Raw genomic sequence first — 24,549 nt, 5'->3', positions numbered from 1 at the left:
TTATCATGATGTATCACATTGTATTATATCATATTATAGTATAACACAGTATAATGCATTGTGTCACTGTATGGTGGTATGACAGTGTATACATTGTACTGGTGTTACATTGTATTGCTTTGTATCACAGTATATCCAATATTACAATATGTCTCATTGTATTGCAGTATATCACTGTCACAGTACATCATATCCTATTCCAATGTCTCACATTGTATTGTGATATATCATGTTGTATTACATTGTATTGCATTTCATGTCTTTCTCTCACTGAAATGTAAAATTCAAAATGTATTTCCTTTGTTGCCATTGTATTTTCCAGGTTCTAGAACAAAGCCTTATGCTTAGAAGAGGATCTGTTAAGTACAAGTAGAAAAAGTTGCATTCTTGATTACCATGTTGGACAGTCACAATGCATATTTACAGATTACAAACAAAACCACTATTGAAATTGGTTTAATTTCACTATTTTCCAAACATACTCACCTACTGCATAAGTCATTGGCATTTTGTTGGACACCTGTGTTTCAAGAAATATCATGACAGATACCATGTGATATGTTTTCCTCCTCCACCCTAAGAAGTGCATGTCTGTAACCATGTTTCATAGCCCTGCCCTGCCCTAACCATCTGAGCGCTCTGGACTTATAGAGCAATGGGGAATAAGGAATGACTTCCTTTAGGAAAGCCAGGAAAGACTTGGAAGTCATCATGGTCCTTGTGTGAGTAGAGAAGAGGAAGTTGGTTTACAGAAAAAAAAAAAAATAGAGCAATCACATGCAATAATGCCTTGGGCAGGGCTCCCATACTCTGAAAGGTCAGGAAGGACAACTTGAGTAAGAAGAACTGAAGAGGCATGCTTTGTCTAAAGAAATTCAAATTCAGAATTCTTTGAGCTAGTGGTTCTCAAACTGTGTTCTGCCAGCCTCATATAGGAACTTGTTAGAAATGCAACTCTTCAAGATCTACCCCAAGAGATAGAAACTCTGGGGTCGACTCAGCAATCAGTGTCTTTACAGCCCTTTGGATAGTTACACACTTCACACTGCTGGCCAAGCTGTAAACATCTGAGAAACAAATGTAACACACAGGCTGACAACTGGTGACCTTTGTTGAAAGCCAGAGAAACAATATAACAGTCTTAACTCACTAGTCTGGGTTGCATTCCCTCATACTGCCTAGTAATCTAAGACCTAGAACAATTCTTGCATGGTCTCAATAAATTCCCCTTTTTGGTTAAGGTAGTTTGGTGAGATTTTTGTTGCTTGAACCCAAAGATTAAGCCACACAAAATAAAACAAACTAATAAACAAAAAATCTGGAGTTAAGTCCTGGTTTTGCTAAAAAATGAGCTGTGAGTCTTTAGACAAGCCTTTTCCTTCTGAGTCACAATACTATCCCCTACAAAATAATGGGGTTGGACTGGATAGCTGAGGCACCTTCACCTCTAATACGTTGACCAAGCCATTGGCACCTCTGGATAATCTCTTGGCTATGCAGATCCCTTGAGTAAGTTCCATAAATTTAATTAGTTCTACTCATTGACTCCAGGGAATTAAAGTAGTTAACATAGAAAATTTAAAAAGAACTCCAGTTCTGTATGTCTTTCTTTCCCTGTCTGTTCAAAGCACATTCTATTAATTAAAAGAGGTTTTAAATGAGATGAGATTATTCCTCCTCCTCCTCCTCCTCCTCCTCCTCCTCCCCCCTCCCCCTCCCCCTCCTCCTCCTCCCCCCTCCTGAGACATGGTCTTGCTATATTGCCCACGCTGGCCTTAAATTCCTAGGCTCAAGCTTATTGAGCTTATTGCCAGGTATGCACTACCATGCCTGGCAATAACCTTTTAATAAGGCTTATTTGATGTTCCAATTTTTTTGCAACTTAAAATTAAATTTTAGCACATTACAATTAGTCTAACTTCAGTTAAGGCTGTTGTTCACATAAATCAAATGTATATAGTAATAGAACCAAATTCTATTTGCTAAAAAATATTATATATAATTCAATTCATTTGAACAACTAATCTTAAATGAAATGGCAAAGCATTTTAAAGATTCTAAACAAGTAAAAGGTTTCAATAAAAGCAGCCTAAAAGTCCTTGAGTAAATAGTAAGAACATCCTCTATTAAGACCCTAAATTCTACATTATATAACTTCTTAATGGACAAAAAATTAAAAACTAGTATTGTTTTCACCTTTAGATTCCCACCCCAGTAGTCTGTTTTCTGATGCTGAAATGAAAACAGTGACCAAATTCTTTGATGAATAACTCATTACAATGAGAACTGACAGCTTCCAAAACAAGACAAAGATTTTCTGTATCTCTCAGATGCCAGAAAAAGCAAAGGAAATATTTCAGTCTAATACCCAAGAATGAACTCTACATTTGCACCTTAAATAATAACTGCTTTTGAAATGATCACACTTAAGTATGGTTTTTAAAAAGCAAAAATAAAAAATAATAATTTAAAAAATATCTTCAAGGCAGAGAAAAGGGGAAAAATACTATTGAGAGGAAGAAAAAAACGGAAGAAATCTTTCAACAAAGTAGAAACTGTTAGTCTCTCTGTGTCCCTGAAAGGTTTTGATCCAACCCTATTTGTTATCCTAGCAAAGCTCTTCTGAAGAAAGGTCTCAGTGTAAGAACTGCTTGAAAGAAGCCAACCCCTTGGAAGCAGGAACGGCTTGGCCATTTATTAATGTCAAATATGCTGCCTGCATGAATTAGTCAGCTTGTCATTTGGAAGCCATACAGAAAAGTCCTCATGCACCTGCCTCTCAGTGTCCCAACACTTCTGGCTTTAATGACAGCAGTAACAACCACCAGAAAAAAAATTTTTTTTTAAAGCCGAACATAACTACATTCTTCTTTCTGAATAGTTGATTTGTCTATTTTTTGAGGCTTTTTACTAAAGTATCATCAGTAACCCAATACAGACATTGTTCAGATTTAAAGTAAAAGGCAAAACAGTCATTTTCCTAAACTGGCATGATTTAGCCAAATTACCACAAAACTGACATTAGAAACAAAGAGAAATAGAGCTGGAAAAGGCAAGATTTTCTTACTGGCAGTACCACAGTGGCAAATATCCCAGAACTTAAGAAAGCTGCCAAGTAGAAGAGAGAAAATTAAAGGACTTCCCCAAAACAGCCAAGCCCAGGGCACACTATATTCCCAACAGCTGGAGTGAGCTTCAGAAGCAACACACAGGTATAAGGTCCAGCCTTATTCTTTATTTACAGCACATTTTAAAGTCATTAAATCAAGTACAAAAGGAATGACCCCATTTCCTGGATTAGCATCAGACATTCTTCCTACCAGCTGCACTTACGTCATTTTTATCTATCTTCTGCTTTTCCTTTTGGTGAGTAGGAATGGGGACTTGCATATGGCAAAAGAGATTTCAATCTCAGAACTCAGAATTCAAATGCCTACTTGCAGGGAAACAAAGGAAGTGACTCTCTTTTGAAAGGCAGTGAGAAACTCTGCTTGAGTTATGAGGGCCACTGATGGTGTGGGAGGCATCATGATGAGATTTCTTCCTGTAGGTGATGCATGCAGGTTGACTACCCGGGCTACGACATTGTTGGGATGGCAACACCTCCATCACCCTCTCTTCTATCTCAACCTGGGCACCAACCAAATCTAATGACAAATGAGGGGAAGTTATTATACATAGAAAACCAAAGTGAATGGGAATATGGGTGTATTGAACATAAAAGAAGAAACTATAAATGATCAAAAGTTGCTCAGGGCTGCCTTCTGACATTGTCGTGGAAATCTTTGATCCATCGCTTCATGTGTTCAATTTCCAGGGCACGTGCTAATAGCACAGATGTAGGATCCAAGGCATTGTTGGCTCTAAGATCTAAATGATGGGCCCCCTCCTTGATGGTGACTGCAACCAGGGTGTCTGTGATGTCTTTGGTTACTCCACCTCCTGACCAGGGGTCCAGATCACCATTGCTGTGAATAAGGGAAAGAAAAAATAAGGCTGTTAGCTACACTTAAATAAAATAGGAGAAATATATTATATGCATAACACCCAAAATTATAAACCTTTAACTTGGGGGATTTGATCTGAGGATCTAATTGTCTTACAGAAAGGTGATTCCTATTGAAGTTTTCTAATATTTCTTTAAAAAAGGAAAAAAGAACCAAAGAAGACTATATTTGGTGCTTCCATGAATCAACCTAGACTATACTAGGACTTGGAATTTAGAAGACTGAATTCCAATCCCAGCTCCATTATTCAAAAGTTTTGTGACTCTAGTTACCGGACTCAGTTTTCTTATCTGTAAAATTGAGAAAACAAGATCTACCTCATAATTTTATAAATATTAAACAGGATGGTGTATTTGGACGTCTTCATAAGCACAAGGATCAGGCACATATGAGTTCCTCGATTAAAGCTTTCTTTTCTCCTAGGATCAAACTACCAAAATGAAAAAACAATAAAATCTCCATAGTTAAAAATGTAAGTTATCTCAGCTCAAAGAAAAAGAAAGCTGTAAAAGAATTTTTTGTTGTTGTTGTTGTTGTTCAGTACAGTACTTTGGGAAATAAGCTGGTAGAACTGAAAAAAAGTCCCCAGAATCTGGAATCAGAATATCTGGTCATTATTTAAAGATCTTCATTTTGGATTAACTTTAAAGTTCAGAAAATGCTACTAGGTTATTAGTCTCACTCACAAAACACATTTCAAAATGATATGAACAGGATGTCATTGCAACAGATTGTATAGTTTAGCTGAATTTTTAAAAGAAAGGTACAACCATAGATGACATCCCTAATAATATTTTTGCATAGCTTTGTTGAGATTTAATTCATATACCATAGAATTCATCCATTCAAAAATGTAGAGTTCAAAGCTTTAGTATAGTCAGAGTTATGCAACTATCACCACTATTAATTTCAGAACATATTCATCACCTCAAAAAAGAAACTCATACACATTAGCAGTCACTCCCCATTCCCCCAACCATATCTTCTCTTAACCACTGGCAACCACTAAACTACTTTCTGTTTCTATATATTACCTTCTATTTCATCTAAATGAATTGTATAACAGGTAGTCTTTTTAACTTTTTTCTTTTGCTTGGTCTAATATATTCCAATTTCATCCATGTTGTACCACAGATCAGTATATAATTTCTTTTTATTGCCAAATAATATTTTATTGTACAACTGATAAATGGATAATAAAATACTATATTTTATTATCCATTTACCAGTTGATACATAATTGGATTATTTCCATTTTGGGGTTATTAAGAATATCACTCCTACGGACATTCTCAAAGACAAGTTTTTGTGTGGACACAGTTTCATTTCTCTTGGGTATAGACCTAGAAATGGAATTTCTGGAACATATGGTAATTTAAGCAATTATGTATATGTGTGATCCTGGGGATCAAACCCAGGACCTTGTGCATGCATTTCCTCAATGAGCAAGTGCTCTACCACTGAGCTACAACCCCAGCCCTCTTTTGATGAACTGCCAGACTGCTTTCCCAAAGTGGCTGTTCTATTTTACATTCCCACTAGTTACATAAGAGGCTTTTAATTTCTCTATATATTCATCAATACTTAATATTTTATCTATCTCTTTTTATTATAGCCATGTTATTGGGTATGACACATTATCTCATTGTGAGTTTGTTTTGATGCCTGGGATTGAATCCAGGGGCCCATGCATGCTAAGCACATGCTCTACCACTGATCTACACCCTCAGCCTTCATTGTGGTTTTAATTTGCATTTGCCAAAAAGCTGATGGCATTGAACACCTTTTCATGTGCTAATAGGCCATTTGTATGTATTATTGGGGAAAATGTCTATTTAGATCTTTGCCTGTTTTTTAACTGGGTTATCCATCTTTTTATTTGTGTGTGTTTTAGGAGTTCATTTGATATTCTGGATATAAGTCCTTTATCAAATATATGATTTGCAAATATTTTCTCTCGTCGTAACATTTACAGCAAGGTTTTTTATCTTGATGAAATCCAATTTATCTTTTTTCTTTTGTTTGTGTTTGGCTATTTGTTTAAGAACTACTGTTTAGTTCATGATCATGAAAATTTATTTCCAAGTTTTCCTCTAAGGATCTTGCAATTTTACCTCTTGTACTTTGGTTCTTGATCTATTTTGAGTGACTTTTAAAATATGATATAAAAAAGGATCCAACCTCATTCTTTTGCCTGTGGATGCCCAGTTTTCCCAGGATCATTTGTTGACAAAAGTAATAATAAGTTATTCTTTCCTCAATGAGTTATCTTGGCACTCACATTGAAAACCAATTGACAATACATGTAAGAGTTGACTTCTGAACTCTGAATTCTCTTTCATTGATCTATACATCTATCCTTATGCCAATATCATACTATATTGATTAATGTCACTTTGTAATAAGTTTGAAATCAGTAAGTTTAAGTTCTTCAAATTATTCTTCCTTTTCAAGATTGTTTTGCATATTATGGGTGTTGCATTTCTATATGAACTTTAAAGGCAGCTTCTCAATTTCTATTAAAAATGCTAGCTGTACAAATTAGAATAAATTTAAAAAATGCTAGCTGGGATTTTGATAGTGATTGCACTGTATCTGTAGGTCAATTAATTTGAGGGGTACTGCCATCTATAGTGAATGCTTACAATTTTATTTTGCCTTGGGATCCATTTTAAATACAAGTTGGACTTTGTTGTATAAGAAGCAGGGCTGTCATCTTTGATGTCAATTTCCAGTTCTCTATACACCCCCAAACCCCAGTTCCCCAGTGTGGTTGATCCAGATATCTCTATAGAACTGCTCCCTGATAATCACTTCCCCATGAGACAGCGAGATATAGCCTGCTTGATTGTCTGTTGGCCCTCCACACCCTGTGTGGATTGTTAAGGCATGACACAATGACTACCTCTCAGTCACCCTGTGACCTCCTAGAATTCATCCTGTTAGCTTTAAACTTGCCAATTAAAATTCCCTATGGGAAACCTGTTTGGATAATGCCCTGGATCCAAAAAAGACATTAGCCCACAAGTCCCTTTTCTCTCTCCCTGCCTAAACTCTCTGACTTCCATGTGTGTGGCTTCTAGATGTTCCACACAAACCCCAGTTTTTATAAGTACAGAAGCTCTTAAACTTTCACTCTGTGGGCTGAATTACTGAAACTGTGCCCAAAATACAACCCCTTATGGAGAGGCCACCCCAATGGGACCCATGTAGGTGGCTCTCTTGTGGGTACTCCCTTGTCCAACCTCTGGGGTCTGCTAGGGTCATTAGCTACCAGGTAAGCTGATACGGAAACTATAAAAGTTTCATTCAAAACAGTATTACTTTTTTCAATGCATGAACAGGAAATGTCTTTGCATTTAAAGGAAGATATTTTTAATGTCTTTGAATTTTGTAGGTTTTAGTGCACATCTTATACTTCTTTTGTTAAATTATTCCTACATATTTCATTCCTGATACTATTTTAAGTAAAATTGTTTCTTAGTATTACTAACTCTATACATGCATAAAGTGGTTTGGATTTTACAGAGTTTTTCACATTTGATCATTATAACAAACCTACAAGTAGGTTTAATAACAACCCTTTCATAGATGAGAAAATGAATGCCCCGAGAGGTTAAAAGCCTTGTCCAAATCATTCAGCTTGTTAAATTAGAGGCTCAAAATTCAGATCTTATAACCCTAGTCCATTGCTCAGTTTTATATTATGCTACATTTCATAGACATATGATTGATTCTGGAAGTAGCACCCATCCTCTTAACTTGTATGGTCAGAGCAAAAAGAACTTGAGCTTTGGGGTCACACCACCTAGGTTCCTGTCCCAGGTCTTCCTCTCACCTAATTTCATGGAAACTCAGATTCCTTAGGATAAAACTGGCACTAAAATACTTAAATTTAAGAACCCAGTCCATGGCAAGTTCCCTTTTCATGGCACCTCTTGGCATACCTTCACATATCACTTGAGATCACCTAAACAACATTTTGTGTATGTGTTTTGATATCTGTTTAATACATGCTCTTCTTTTCTTGTATTATTTACAAAGCCTGAAATTTTAAAAAATTTGTCATGGCCACATTATCAAATGTATTAAATTATTCCCATAATGTACATAATCATTAAAAAAAAAACCTCTTGGAAAAAGAAACACTTTTATACTGTTGATGGGACTATAAATTAATATAACCACTATGGAAATCAATATGGAGGCTCCTCAAAAGACGAGGCATAGAACCACCCTAAAAACCAGCTGTACCAACTCCTCTGCATTTATCCTACAGAATTAAAGTCATCAAACTATAGTGATATATATATATATACCCATGTTTAGGTATAGAAGCGCAATTCATAATAGCAGAACTGTGGAACCACCCTCGGTGTTCATCAACAAATGAATGGATAAAGAAAATGTGGTATATATACACAATGGAGTTTTATTCAGCCATAAACAAAAATAAAATTATGTCATTTGCAGGAAAATGGATGGAACCAGAAACCATTATGTTAAGTGAAATAAGCCAAATCAGAAAGTCAAGGTTCACACATTTTCTCTCAGATGTGGAAGCCAGAGAGCAAAAAGGAAAAGAAAGGTGGTGCAGGGAGGGACAGGGAATCTCATGAAAATCAAAGGAAGAGCAGTAGAGGAAAGGGACCAAGGGTTAGGAGGTGAGGAGGGATGGGGAAATTGCTGGGGGTGATATTGGTCAAAATTTTTTTTTAATATTTATTTTTTAGTTTTCGGCGAACACAACATCTTTGTTTGTACATGGTGCTGAGGATCCAACCCGGGCTGCACGCATGCCAGGTGAGCGCGCTACCGGTTGAGCCACATCCCCAGCCCCAATATTGGCCAAATTTTATTGTTATATTGTGTGCAAGTATGAATATAATGCACCAATAAAAAATGTCGAATGCCCCCACCCCCAGGACAAAACTCTTGGCTATAAGTACAACCTATACACAAATGACAACTGCTATAGCATAGATCTTAAAAGTCCCTCAAAGGCCTATGTGTTAGGTTCCCAGCTTGACACTATTGGGAGGTGGAGGAAACCTAAAAGGTAGGGTACAGTGAGGATTTAGGCCTCAGGGTGTGTCCTCAGAGGGGATTATGGAACCTGGCCACTTCCTCTTTCATTTCACTTCTCAGCCACCATTCAATGAGCAGCTTGCTCAGCCATATGCTCCTGTTATGATATACTGTCTTGCTACAGGCCCCAAAACAATGGGACCAACTGAACATGGACTAAGGTTTCCAAAACTATGAGTCAAAATAAATCTTCCTTTTTTTCAGTTGACTATCTCAGTTATTTTGTTATAATAATGGAAAGCTGATTGACACAATTACCAAATACTATCTCTACCCAAGACCATTCCTGTACACTTCAGAAACCAAAATTGCCAACTTGACACTTTTACTTGGAAGTCTAAGCAGAATCTCAAATATACCAAGTCCAAAAGTGAGCTCCTGATGCTCCCCAACTCTCAACCATCTTCCTAATCTGTTAGTGGCAACTCTATCCTTTTAGTTGCTCAGTTCAAACCATTCATTTAATCTAATCTTTAACTACCAATCTGTCAATAAATCCTGTCAGCTACATCTTCAAATATATATACCACCTCCACTGTCACCATCCTGATCCCAGTCACTAATTATCTCTAGCCTGAATTACTTAAAGAGCCTTTTAACTGGCCTTCCTGCTTCCACTTAGGTCCCCCTACAATCTAATATCAACAATACAACAAACTTGAAACTATAAATCAGAATCAGATTGTGTGACTCCTCTGCTCAAAAGAGTCAGTCCATGCTTTCCTATCTCATTCAGCATAAAAAACAAAGTTCATACTAGAACTTGCAAGTCTCTATGTGATCTGGGTCCTCTTGTGCGTCTGATTTCATCTACTATTCATCTACTCCCTCCCTCACTGACTTCACTTCAGCCACCGTGACCTCCTTACTCCCCCTGAAGGAGAATATGCAGGGACGCTCACCTCTCAAGGGTTCTGCTAATTCTCCTACCCCAAAAATCTCATGGCTAGCTCCTGCACTTCCTCCAGATTGTTTTTGCAAAAGCCATCCCTTGGTGAGGTCTTCCTAGTAACTCTCATAAAAATGTCAACACTTTTTACCTCTTTCTGACATTTTATTGCTCTTCCCTGACTTATTTTTCTCCTTAGCACTTACATCCTTCTAGCATGTTTATAGATGCTACCTTGTTTCATTATCTGCAAAACTACAACTCTACAAGGTCAGGGATTTCAGTCTGTTTTGTTTATTACTGTATTGTCAATTCCTAGGATTGGCCCACAGTAGGAGCCAAGCAAATATTTATTGAATGAACAAGAAAAGAATTTAAATGTCTAATTACTTGTGGCCTGCATATAGTGTTATAAATACATGTGTGTAAGTTCATGAGCATATAAGTCTCTTCAGTACTTTTTTTTTTTTAGAGTGAGAGAGGAGAGAGAGAGAGAGAGAATTTTTAATATTTATTTCTTAGTTCTCGGCAGACACAACATCTTTGTTGGTATGTGGTGCTGAGGATCGAACCCGGGCCGCACGCATGCCAGGCGAGCACGCTACCGCCTGAGCCACATCCCCAGCCCCTCTTCAGTACTTTCTAAGTTAGCAGATCAAAGGTTTATATCCTACCTGGCTTTGGATAAGTTACCTCACTTCTGTGAACCTCAATTCCCATACGCATAGAGAAAAGAAAAATTTTTAAAGAAACATAGTGCCCCTCTCTTACAGAATCATCATGAGGCCCAAATTAAACAATATATGTGGAAATAAGGTATAAGCTATAAAATGCTATGCAAATAAACAATAATATAATTATTATCATATTATATAGCATGAAAAGTGTTAACACCCCCAGAAATAAATGAATCATGAAAGTTGTATGTATTTCTCATAAAAATTTAGTAAAAATAGTCAGAATACTAAATCAACCTTTTCTAAGTAAATATGCAAATTAAATAAGCAAATAAGCATTTTAGGTACATTAAGAATATGTGTTTGAAATACAATTTTAAAATCCTTATTCCATTATCACATACTTCTCTTTTTAAAATAATAATAATTGTAACTTAGTAGTATCAATTTTGAAAAAAAAAATACTCCCAAAATACCCTTTTTTGTTCTATTAAAAACAAAAGGGAAACTCCTATGAAAAATAGAAGTCATAGTTTTCAACTATCAGATAAATATTTAAAATAAACTAAACAGAGGTTGAATTCTCTTAAATGAGCAAATAGCCTTCATCATTATTCCAATTGACAGGCCCAACCCAGATAGGAAACACTCCATTATTTGCAAAACAAAAAAGCCATCCCAACAGCTGCATAATAGGCAAACTGCATTTGATTTAAAAGGTCATCTAAAACAGCCTAGCGGCTTAGCAACAGTGTTTGGAGTTGCTGAGAGACCTAAGATGCACATGGACTTGAATTTCTTGGTTCTAGACATGTGAAAGCTAAACTAATCATTGGGAAATCTACCAAAAAGAAAAAAAAATGGCTTTGGCTTTCAAGAGAGAATCTAGATGCCCAAGGAAAATTCCCAAAAAGTGGTCTCATTTGATCACTGGCAACAATGCCTGAGAAATGAAGCTAAACTAACCAGCTTCTCAAGGACTCCCATCTTAATTTATATTTAAATAACTGAGAATGAGCATTGATAAAACAACCTACCAATTTTGAAGGAAAAAATAAATCCTAACAAAACCACTGTGCAATTTCAAAAATGCTGAAATGAGACTGTTAACGGGCACTATTTATTAAGGCCTCATTCATCTAACAAATGTTTGTTAAGAGCCTAGTATGTGTTGGGCACTCACTGGGCATGAGTTCACCAGAGAACATAACAGACAAAAGCTCTGCCTTCGTGGTATTTACTTCTATGACAATCCATTTATTCCTTAAATGACTCTATTAGGTAGACTTTATTATTTCTAAATTATATAAATTGGCAATTTGCCCAAGGCCATGCAGCTAATTCAGGAAAGAAACAGGAAGACACTAAGGTTTACCTGACTTTAAAGCCTCAATTGGCAAATCTCCAATCCAATAATTACAGATTGAATTTTCCAATCAAAATAGTAGTCATACTTGGATTTGTCTGAGGCAAGTTGAGAAGAGACATCTGAATACAACGATAACTTTCCATATGGTTCCTTGGACATTTTCTTACTCAAAGTACACAGCACCCAGACACCTGAGACTGATCTTTTACTTAAGAGAATGTACTTTCTTCAGAATAACAGGAAAAAAATTTAATTTTTTAATTTTATTATAATTATAATGCACCACTAAAAATATGGGGGAAATATCTTTAAATTTTTACATTGGATTTTTCATATCTAGCAACTGGTAGTAAACAATTTCTTTGAAAAAGCAGACTTGCTACTGCAGAAAGATAAGCTAGCATCTTCACCCAGCCTGACTTTAAACTTTTACACACTTCCAAAGACTTCCCACATTGTGCTATTGCATTCCTTGTTCAGTTTGTACCAACACACATTTACTGGCCATCCCATGTATGCTAGTCAGGTGGAAGGTGCCAAAAACACAGAGATGATTAAGATGAAGTTCCTGCCTCTGAGAAGTTCACAATCTCCTGGGACAGATAGCTACACAAGCAGATAATCTCCACACCAAATGGTAGGAGGTATTCATAGGTCCTAAAGGAGCTATGGGGTGATGGAAACCTACTCTTCTTGGAGAGGCTGAAAATATTTCTTGGAGAAGGCCTGAATCTTAAGAAAAAGGTTGGGGGGGGGGTAATAAAAAGAACAAAGACAGATATATTGTTTTCTATGGCTAAAAGATAAAGTGCAAGAAAGAAATTGTACTTCCATTTATTCATTTGTTCAACAAATGTTTTCAGTATACATATTTGCCAGGTCTGAGCCAAGTGCTTTGCTGAGCTAACTCATTAAAGCATTCCAACAATACTATGAGTGATATTACAATTCTCATTTTACAGAAGATGAAAGTATAGCTCAAAGAACATGACTGTTTTTAAGACAGCTCATTCTACCTTTGTCCAATCCTCTTAGAAAAAAGTCCATTCTTACACTGTGCTATAACTTCCACCTACTGATCTCTGTTCTATTCCCAAGACTTTTCTCACAAAATTAGACCTTTCCTCCAGTGAAGATTATGATAACAATCATGATGATAATTTGACAAACTAAGAAAAAACACTATAAAAGGCAAACGGATAAGTAAAGTACTTATCTGAAATGGTTGAATCAATATAAAAGGAGATTGAATTAGATTAAAAGACCCTACTTAACTTGAACTTTAGCTTTACTGTAGGGTCAGAGAAAGGCAGCATGAACTCAAAAGTTCAGAATGTTAGAAAAATCCAAATAAATGCTCCATGGAGACAAGTTCCTAAAGAAAAACAACAAATAGCAAAGTACTTCCTCCTCTAATAGAACAAAGATAACTGCTGTGGTCTGTACCCTCAAGTTCATGTTGAAACTTGAATCCCTTATTACTGTGAAGTAATAAGAAGTCGGACTAATTTAAGAGGGCTCCACTTAATGAAAGGATTAGTGCCTTGTGAAAGTGCTAGAAGAAACTAGCTTAGCCCTTCTTTGCTCTTTGACCTTCTGCTAAATAAGGATGCCAACTTCAAGGTGCCATCCTTGAAGCAAGACCATGCTCTCCCAGCCACAACCCTGCCAGCACCTGATCTCACCTACACAACTATGACAAGTACAAATTACCCAGTCTCAGGTTTTTGTGATAATAGCACTAACAGATCCAGAGCTTACATATAAACCTTTTTCATTTTCTCAGTCCTTAAAGTTTTCCTGACTTCAAACACCATTGAATTGGCACAGTTTCCTTACACACCCTAAATAGATTTCTTTGTTCAACTGTCACTTAGTGCATGATCTGAAAAGTATACTTTGGAAGAATCCTATTGAGGATCTAAGGAAATTAAACAAAGAAAATCTCACTTTTCCAAAGGTGTCTCACCTTCTATTTGGAAACAAGTATGTGCCAGGTTTGAAAATAGTATGAGTCTAGTAAGTCAGAGGGTTTTTGCAAAGTGGGCAATACCACCAGCCTATACTCAGTCAACCTCCAGGCAAAACAATCCTCACTCCAAAAGCTATTGGACATATATATAAGGCCAAATTTGACTTTTGTTTAAGCGAATATGTGAAAGAATGACATTTACAATTTAAACAATGTTTCTGGTTAGTAGGTACCTACTTGTATCTATCCTATTTGTATCTATCCTATTTCCATATACATAATAAATATGTATATATATACATATTTATATATGTATATATTTATATGCATATATATTTGTATATAATGTATATGTGCATATATGTATATAATGTATATATGTATATAATATATGTGTATGTATAAATATGTATATAAATATAATAATAATAAATTAGGGAAATTTTTTATTAACTGATTGCCATTAGCTGACAACATAATGTTTATGCCAAAACACGAAAAATTTAAATCTCAGACACCCACAGAATCAATACTATTAACTATAACATGAACTAATATTATGTACGTCACTTCTTAAAGGAGTCATGTGATGCAGAGCAAATATGGCTTTTTTAGTTAGACAGGTCAAGGTAGAAAGGTCAAGGTCTAGTTAGACAGGTCAAGGTGTCTGTGTTTATCACCTCCCTGGCTGAGCTTTGGTAAAGTGACTGAATGTGTGACCTTCAGTTTCCTCTTCAGTAAAATAAATGAGGGGGAACTATAACAACTACTCCATAGGGCAGCTGTGAGAATTTATCTAAAGTGCCTCATACAATACTTGAAACAGAGTTTTGAGTTAAAAGATTTGAGTAAAATACTGAATTTTTTTCCTTATCAGCAATAATAGTAACAAAAATAACATAAACTGAGAATAATAGACAATGCTTCATTTGGGCTATAGAGTTTTTCCCCCGAGTGTTTTGATTTTGCTGCTGTTGTGCACATTAATAATACAAAACTATCTCTTCTCAGCCTCCTGTCTTTCAAGGAGTAGAAGAACCTGATGGTTATTGCTGTTATATTCTGTATTGTTTTACTGTCCAGCATTTTCTGTTCTATTTTCTCAGCTAGCCTCTAAGTGTCTTAACCAACTAAACTTCCTCTCTGAACTATCAAAGCTCACCTGAAAATGATGTTCGAGTGTGATTGGATGTTTTTCCCTCCATACATGGTAATGATCCAGGAGGGCCTTGGTCTCACACCCCATTGTTTAAAACATTCATCAGAATATTTCTTCAAGTTCCATTGGTGAGGTTCAAACATGTCATCAATACCAGTGGTACAAAAGGGCATGACCATTTCCGTGCAAGCCTAAAGGCAAACCAGGAGAGGATCCAAAGAGAAAATGAGGGGAAAAAAAAGATAAAATTAATTTCCCAAGGTCATTCAACTAGAAAGCAGCAAAACCAGGAAATGAGCTCAAGCAATCAGCTTCAGGGCTAATGCTCTTTATTTTTATATCAAAGATATCAAAGATAGCTCCAACCCTCGGATCACAGATTCCTAGTTGCTGTTTCTGAAATATTAAGGCATTTTTCCTGGCCTGAATAATTATAATATACATGCAGTGATAAGTGGGCAGTACTTATGAACAACCTCTTACTATTCTGGTAAGGCTTGGCTGAGAAGCCACAGGGGTTACGACTATGTGCTCCTTCTTTGCAAACTGCCTTTTTCATATCTATTGTTATATTTAACCTTCAAGACAGCTCTGGAAAGAAAACATTATTATCACTATTGGTCTTCATATGAAGAGAAAGGGATGGAGACTCAGAGTCAAATTAGACTCCCCTTCTTTTATGCATCCATGAAATGCTTGCTCTATAGGATGTATTGAGATCTATGACAATATTAATTTAGATTACCTGTCTTTCTCACGAGGCTATATTTGATGGTGAGATTATGTGTTATTTATCTTTATATCTTTGCAGACTAGGCAGTGCCTGACACATGGTAAGCACTCACTATGTATTTGGTAATGATTAAGTACATGAATGAATGCATGAATGAGTGAATAAGGAAACTGGTCTCACAGTGTAAAGTAACAGAGTCCAGATTTGGATTCAGGTTGGGTGAAAAAATCTTGTATAGTCTCTATTACAGTACTACTATATCAATGAAAGGTAAATATGCTTGGGGATATCACATAAACTTACCTGATAGCTCCAACCCAGGGATCCCAAATTCTTAGTTGCTGTTTCTGAAATATTTAGGCATTTTGCCTGGCCTGAATAATTATAATATACATTCAGAGCTTGGAAAATATTCTGTATCAACATTGAATCCGGTACACTAGGATTTATCAAATACTGGCACACCACCTGTCATTGTAGATAAATAATAAAGAAGAGTCAGAATATGAATATAAAACTACAGTTTGTTTTGTTTTGTTTTTGTTTTTTGATACCAGGGATTGAACCCAGGGGTGCTTAACCACTGAACCACATTCTCACCCCTTTTTATTTTTTATTTAGAGACAGGGTCTCACTAAGTTGCTTAGGGCCTCACCAAGTTGCTGAGGCTGGCTTTAAATTTGTGATCCTCCTGCCTCAGCCTGCTGAGCCACTGAGATTGCAATGTACCACCATGCCCAGCTAAAACTACAGTTTGATAATACAAAGAAGAAATGAATATTGATTTGATCATAAAGTATTCTTAAATATCAAACCGTATTGTTTGAAAATTTCTATCTCTTGAGTATAATCCCTTCAAAAAATAATTAACCTTTTAAAATTTCCCATGGGGAGTGATTCTGACCAAATTACATTGTTATAACTTATGCATGTACAAATATGTAATAATAAATCCCACTATTATGCATAATTATAGTAAACCAATAAAATATGGAAAAATAAGTTTTTCCAAGACTACAGAAATAAAACAGTTATTTGTACAGTATGCAAAGTCCTCTGCACCTGCCTCTAGTTTCAACTTTGCAGCCTTTGATCCAGCCTAATAAAACCATTCTCCCCTCCAACAAGCTTTTTCCTTTCTCTTTGTCCTTGCTCATCCTGAAACCCTCTTCCCCTCTCACTCCACTAATGCCTGGTCAGCTCATGTTTTACAATACTCAGCTCAAATACCACTGCCTTTCTGAGGCCATCCTTACCTCTGTTTCCAAGTCAAGAAGAAATCAACTATTCCCTTCTTAGTGCTTCCACTACCCCCTATACTTATTTCTATCAGAGCCTCTGTAATGCTCAACTTCCCTCGTTTAGTTCCAGAATATCTCCCTCAGCACTTAGAAAGGTCTCTGTTATCTAAATATTTGCTGAAGAAGTGAGTATATTTTTACATAAATGCAAAATTCATAATTTTTTGATGGAAAAACTATACTAAGCTCCAACATTCATATTATGTTAAGAAGCATATTCTGCAACTCCCCAACTCCCAAATGTTCCTGTCACTGGTCTGTGCCTGAAATTCTAGCTCTATAAACACAGGCAATTCTCAGGAGTGTGGAGACTAACTAGAAAAGGCCTGGGAAGCTTTCTGGGGTACAGAAACATTTTGTATATTCATAGGGGTCTGGGTTACACAACAAATGGTACACATAACTTATGCATTTCACTGTATGTAGATTTTATTTCCCCCCCAAAAAAAGAAAAATTATAAACAAATATTGAATTCTAGTTAATGATATTAAAGCTTAATTATTTAGGGGGAAGATATCGTTAGCTTACTTGGAAATGCATTAAAAATAAGATGGAAAAATAGATGGATAGGTAAATATTTATATGTGATAAATAAAATATAGCAAAAAATTATTCATAGAATTTAGGTGGTACATGTATGGGTGTTCACTGTTCAATTAGTTCCTTTTTTCTGGATGTTAGAAATGTTTCATAATAAACTGTTAGGGAAAAATTACAAGCAATAGAATCATGGCTAAAAAATAACAATAATAGTCACCGATTATTAAGCCCTGAGCTTACAACCATTACATCATTTAATCCTCAGAAAGACCTATCAGATGGATGATTGTCCAGTATTATAAGAAGAAACTGATTCTTAGGTTCAATCACTTTTTTTTAAGAGAGAGAGAGAGAGAGGGAGAATTTTTTAGATATTTCTTTTTCAGTGGACACAACATCTTTATTTTATTTTTGGGGGGTGCTGAGGATCCAACCCAGCGCCACTCGCATGCCAGGTGAGCACGTTACCGCTTGAGCCACATCCCCAGCCCCAGGTTCAATCACTTTAATAAAGGCTACCAAAGTAGTAAATGGTAGGATATAGATATTTCCCAGGTGTCTCTGCTTATGAAATCCATATCTTATCTTTTAGCTTAGAAAGTCAACCTTTGTAAACCGGGGGCGGTGGCACACCTCTTTAATTCCAGCACCTCAGGAGGCTGAGGCAGGAGGATCGCGAGTTCAAAGCCAGCCTCAGCAATAGTGAGGCGCTAAGCAACTCAGTGAGGCCCTTTCTCCAAATAAAATACAAAATAAGGCTAGGGACGTGGCTCAGTGGTTGAGTGCCCCTGAGTTCAATGCCCATTACCCCCCATCCCCCAAAAGTTGATCTTTGTAAAACTGCAAACAGCCCAATGGCAAAGAAAATACACATAAAGTCTGCATTTTGTAATCAAAACTTTAACATGAATTCAGTGATCTGGTCTTTTCCAATTTCATATGGAAAAAATATAATGCATAGGCAGTTTCTGGCAAAAAGGAAACAAGTCCAGAGAAGGAAACAGAGAGAGAGGAGTCCATCTCACAGACAAATTGAGAGAGCTGCAGGAGCAAGGTCTGGGCTGGGTACATATCCCCAGTCAGGGAAGGAGGGCATAGAGAAAGGAAGTAGAAATAACAAGCCACAAGCAAACCCAGCCCATCATCACAATTCTGTTTAGGAAGAGCTCCCAGCAACACTCCCATTAAAAAAAAAAAAAAAAAAAAAAAAAAAAACTTAAAAAGACTGAGAAAATGAGTTGTAAGGAAAATATGATGCCTCTCCTCAAATGTATTCTACACAATCAAATTCTATGAATTGTTAACTGGTACTTTGTGGGGAAAAAAACTTCTTAGTCAAATAATTTTAAGGAATATTGTATTAGAAGGAATATTCTATTAGCAAATGTGAACAGCTTTCTTGACTGCAGGATTCAGAGCATTTAATATGTTCAACTGCAATATGAATTTCCAAAATGAGGATAGTATGCATCAATAAGTTTTTGGAAATGCCAAGTGTGAGAAAAGCCAGGAAATAAGATGCCCAAACAAAGGATATACTTTTTAAGAGTAACCATGATGTCAAAAGCATAAGGTACACCAGTATGCAGGATGCACATGAAGAAACAGAATTGAGCTAAACTGAGAGCTTCATAAACCTAGAGTAATAAGGAAATGCCAGTTGAAGAATACTTAAAGTCAAAACAGTGTTTTCCTATGTTGACAGCTCTTAATTTTTTTGTGGCAAGATGATCATTATTATCCAAAGTACATGTATGAAGACAAGAATTGGTGCGAATATATTAAGTATACAACCAGAGATATGAAAAATTGTGTTCTATATATGTAATAAGAATTGTAATGCATTCCACTGTTAGATATAAATTCAAAAAAATTATCCAACATTTGTATGGCAATTGTCAGAAAATGATCATAAATATGGCAATATATCTCAGTATTCAAGAAAGAAATACTCAAGACGATATAGATATTAAAGAACCAAACACAGCTATTGCCAATAGTTGATCAGTATTCCTTCCTATATCTTGATACCAGCAGCAGACTGCTTTTTCAAAATGCAGCACAATACTACAGAGGAGCTACGTGGAATGGGGAGAAGATCATTATGTTCAAGCACATCGTGGTAGATAAGATAAGGTGATGGTGCAAGCTGGACAGAGGGGAAAAGGTACTGGTATACAAGAACTGGACTAAAACTCTGCAAAGACCAGGAGCAAGTGAGTGTGACTCACATACTGGCATTAGAGTCCTACTTAGAGCTAGAACACTGGGCCTCTGTTGGGCAAAGAAAAGGAGTCCCCATGAATAGCCATATTTGCAAAGAACAGTTACTGTCACTCCTTAAAAGACACAAGTGTGGCTGGAGACCAGCACCAGCTGACAATACTTGTGTTTTGTCAGCCCCAGAACATCATGGTCAGAAACTTGGCCTCTGCTGATAGAAATTCTATGCCCAGATTCAGGGCAATCCTGGGCCCACTTTCCTCTGTGAAGTCAGAGGACAACTGAGTCCAGTTCTGGGCACTACACCTTAAGGAGGACACCAACCAAACATGAGAAAATCCAGAGGGGAACAGGTGAGATGGGGAATTGAGGAATAGTTGAAGCAGCCCTAAAATTGGTCATTTGAATCATTCCCAACCTTTTATTAATACAAATAAAGCTTAAAAAATATACCTATGACTAAATTTATTTTTAGTTTTCTTGAGACAAATTCTTAAAGGAATTACTCATTCAAAAAACATTTTTAAGGCCTTAGGTATATTCCATCAAACTGCCCTATAGAGAGGAAGTACCACTTTATAATCTACTGGCATATTATTTACAAGGTCTGAAAATATCACTGAACTTTTTTTTTTTAATATTTGTGGAAACTTTATTTTAGGTGGTTCTAAAGCTCCTTTCTAATGCAAAGATTCTGTGAGTCTGATCATTCTATAGCATAAAAACACAATATCTACATATCTATTCACTTCCATAACAATTTTGGTAGTGAAGTAAATGAAGTTTCAAAAAGTACCAAAGTAATACCAATAAGCATATTCCTATGCTTATTCAAAGACTATGATAGTTAAAAAACAGAGATTCACATACTTTTTTCAGATTTGTAGGATGCATATAACATGTAAATATTAAGTTGAACCATATAAAATTACCACATTTATAGGTGAAACATAGTCAAATACTGGCAAGTTTGGTACAATCTTGTATAAACTTCAGCTTAATCCTAACAATTTACATATATTACCCACTTAATAAGGGCAAGCCCTTATTGTTTGCTGAAGGACTACAATCTAATCAGGTTAGACAACCACCTCTGTCCACACACTTAACACCCATCTGTAGCTCCTGTATTATACTATATATTTTGTGTTTCTTGTGAATAATCTCAAAGCCATAAATGTACTAAAACAGGGCCAGGTAAAGCTGGGGTTGCTGGTATAACTACTTAAGTTCCTTAAGGCGAGGCACTTTCCCGACAATGACCTAGGAAGCAACAGATAATGACCACCCGCATTTCACAGAGGAAAAAACAAGCTCACAGAGGTTTGGCTCCAAATACACAATTGAGAAACTATGAGTATACAGGTTCTGAACTCAGACTGCAGCAATGAACTACTTGCATAATAACACTCTCTTCCTGATATTATATAACTAATTATTAACTAGCATCAATTTAGTGCTTACTACACAACAGATCCTATGAAATAAAACAACCCACATAAGTATGGCAATTGTAATTATCCCCATTTGCAAGTGATGAAACTAAAGCTCAGAGAGGTTATAAAAGTTGTTTAAAGCTACACAGGAAGGAAGTACCAGAGTTGAGATTCAAACACAGACTTACTCTGGAGCTTCCACTTGTCATTAACCACACATACTCACCTTTGAATGTTACACTGTAAGAGATATCACAACACAGTGCCTAAATATACCTATAGTATCATGGTGACTTTTTTGTAACATTTTTTTTTTAAATTCTTGGATTGTCTTTATATGTTTCTATGATTATTAGTTTTAAGTAAAACCTTAGGAGGGGTTTTGTGGCAATACAAAATTACAGAATTTTAAAAATATGCAAGAGTAAAAAGGAACTGCAAAATAGCAGAGCAATATGAAGCTCAAGAACCAACACTTGAGGGCTGGGGATGTGGCTCAAGCGGTAGCGCGCTCGCCTGGCATGCGTGCGGCCCGGGTTCGATCCTCAGCACCACGTACAAAGAAAGATGTTGTGTCCGCCGAGAACTAAGAAATAAATATTAAAAAAAAATTCTCTCTCTCTCTCTCTCTCTCTCTCTCTCTCTCTCTCTCTCTCTCCCTCTCTCACTCTCTCTAAGAAAAAAAAAAAAAAAAAAAAAAAACCAACACTTGAAATAGACTTAATTCACTTTCTATTTCCTCGTGTAAAAGTGTGCATTTGTGGAAACACTTAAAAAAATTTAAAGGTTCACTTTCCTAATTCTAGCTTTAAGTACAGAAATAGTATAAGAAATAGAACATTCATGCAACATTGGAACCAAGCTGTTCAGATATGCACCCAAATATTTAGGTTCTGCCCTTTGACCCCCCTCATATACCAGAGAAAGGAAAGATAATGATTTGTTTAAAAGCTCTAAGTGTTCCTACCTATGAGAATAGCATTTGAATAAAAGAAAGAAAAGGGAGGCAAAGAGAATTTTTTTAAGAGGAAGGAAAGAAGATAGGTTTAAAAAAAAAAAAAAGACCAATCTCCTCTCAGAGAGCATGGTCCATCCACATTATAAAAAGGATTAAGCAGATACATTCAGCTTTTCTAACAGATTTTCTTTCTCTAAGGCTTCAATACCCCTCTCACACTCACTCGGATAATCACATTAGTTTTGTCATTAAAAGCTCCCTTTTCACAGAATGCACCTAAACCGCTTAAACCACCCAGAGAGGTCGCATACATTATCAAACACCAAGACAAACGGAAGAGGTTTCCATCTTATGTCTTATTATTTCACTCTATCCTTTTGCATGCTCAGGAGTCTAATTAGTTACAAGGTAAAAAATGATTCAAAAATTAACAAACTACACAGTATCCTTTAAAACTGTTCTTTAAGTTAAAAGACCTAATAGTCTTTATGTGGACAGAACAGTCAAATGACAGAGGGGTTTTCTATTTCCCTTTTCTCTTCTTCCTTGTGTTCCACTGGCCAAGTCTGTGATTATCTCTGCATGAATGTTGCAGCTTCTGTTAACAGTAAACAAAAGTAAATGGAGCCTGAGCCTACAGAGCCCAAAGACAAATTAAAAAGAATGATCCTTGAATTGACACGGAAAATGGCCTTTAGTTGCTGCCCATGGATCCTTCAGAACTGTACAAGGTTTAGCCTGAATTGGAAATCACCTGCTTTTCTCCATAACCCAATTGCTGCATATTATCTCACCATCCTAAGCCTGAGTCACAGACTCAGAGAAGGACCGCTGTTTGTCAGCCCTTTAAAAAGGAGGAAGTGTATCAGAGGGAGGAGGAGTTCTGGCTAAATGGAACTATCCAAGTGAAAGAGCGGACCCCAACTGGGTAGTGTTCAGGGATTAGTGGGTTGGGAGAACAGAGAGGGGTCAAGAAAGGAGAAATAGAATGGGCAGTGAAAGAAAGTGATCTGAAGCTAAAAATTTGGGAGGAAGAAAATTTCTGAAAATCAGATGGGTAAGTAACTATAGGAGGAAAAGGAAATAGAGGCAATGCAAGTTTCTCAAGGAAAAGGCAACAGATTATTTTTGATGGGTTATAGGCAGGAAATGAAATCATAAATGTATTTATTGTAAGCAATCAAGAATTCCATAATACCAGGTTGGGGGCATAACTGGGTGGTATAGTGCTGGGTTCCACTCTCCAAAATAATTCTTTAATATGTCAAAGGAAAGAATAACATTGGTAAGATAACTGAAGAAAAGGACAAGAACTAATCATGCATAAAAGAAGCTAAGGTTATTATGGGGGAAGGACATAAAGTTATCTTGCAAAAAAAAAAAAGCTTCTATAATGTATATAAACAAAAAGATAAAAGGACTGCACTAAATAGCAATAATAATAAAAGACAACAAAATATTTTAAGTCGACCCTACTGGTTTCAAGTAATTATTAAGAATAGTGAAGGAAAAAAATATATATCTACATCGAAGACTCAACAGGAAAATGTCTGAAGGAACATTAAAGAAGTGGAGAAAACACCATGTTAGACTGCTCACCATCCCAAATCATGATGAACAACTAATACTAAAGCTGTATTCCTCTGGCTCTTTTCAGATTAAGGGTCAGCAAATTACAACCTCCAGGCCAAATGCAGCCCAACTGCCATCCTTCTTCATTTATGGATTACCTATGGCTACTTTCATGCTATACCTGCAGAGTTGAGTAACTGTGACAGAAATCACGTGGCCCACAAAGCCTAAGTATAACCCTTTATGGGTAGAGTTTGCCTATCCCTGTTCCATCAATAAGGGAATTCCCTGTTGTTTTTATCATCTGACAATTCATTTGTTCTCCAAGAAAGGGTTAAGATGCAAATGTAATTCTCTCTTTGTATACTGATAGAGTTAAATTTGATGTTTGAATCCAGATTTTATTAACATGTAAGAGATCTCTTTCTCATAAGTTTTTACTGAATTTAATTAAATGCACACAGGTGCAAAACACTTTGTTCATGAAAAAAGAAAAAAAAATAACTAATTGCAGATGAATTTGTTTCATTTTAGTTGCGAAGTTTTAAGCAAGGTGTATGTTTACTGCTTCAAAGGCACAGTAAATTACAAGTGTTTTTGAAACCTGGCTCTCATATTAACAAT

The 24,549-nt window shown here is 36.2% G+C and overlaps 1 protein-coding gene across 3 annotated transcripts in view; it reads right to left on the bottom strand.

The window, feature by feature from the left end:
* Positions 1-3,215: 3,215 nt before the first annotated feature.
* The window catches only part of PRCP (prolylcarboxypeptidase), a 76,577-nt gene continuing 55,243 nt past the window's right edge, over positions 3,216-24,549 (bottom strand). For all 3 annotated transcript variants that reach the window (XM_081280169.1, XM_081280167.1, XM_081280168.1), the window contains exons 7-9: positions 16,198-16,362; positions 15,165-15,352; positions 3,216-3,968 (exon numbers count right to left, since the gene is read on the bottom strand). In XM_081280169.1, coding sequence (XP_081136295.1) covers positions 3,752-3,968; positions 15,165-15,352; positions 16,198-16,362 — 570 coding nt within the window. In that variant the 3' untranslated portion in view covers positions 3,216-3,751. The remainder of the gene's footprint in view (positions 3,969-15,164; positions 15,353-16,197; positions 16,363-24,549) is intronic.

Source organism: Spermophilus citellus (assembly GCF_964194105.1).
Source record: "Spermophilus citellus genome assembly, chromosome: 2".
Lineage (NCBI taxonomy): Eukaryota > Metazoa > Chordata > Mammalia > Rodentia > Sciuridae > Spermophilus > Spermophilus citellus.
Note: the sequence above shows the minus strand (reverse complement) of the source record. Positions and strands in the feature narration are given on the sequence as shown.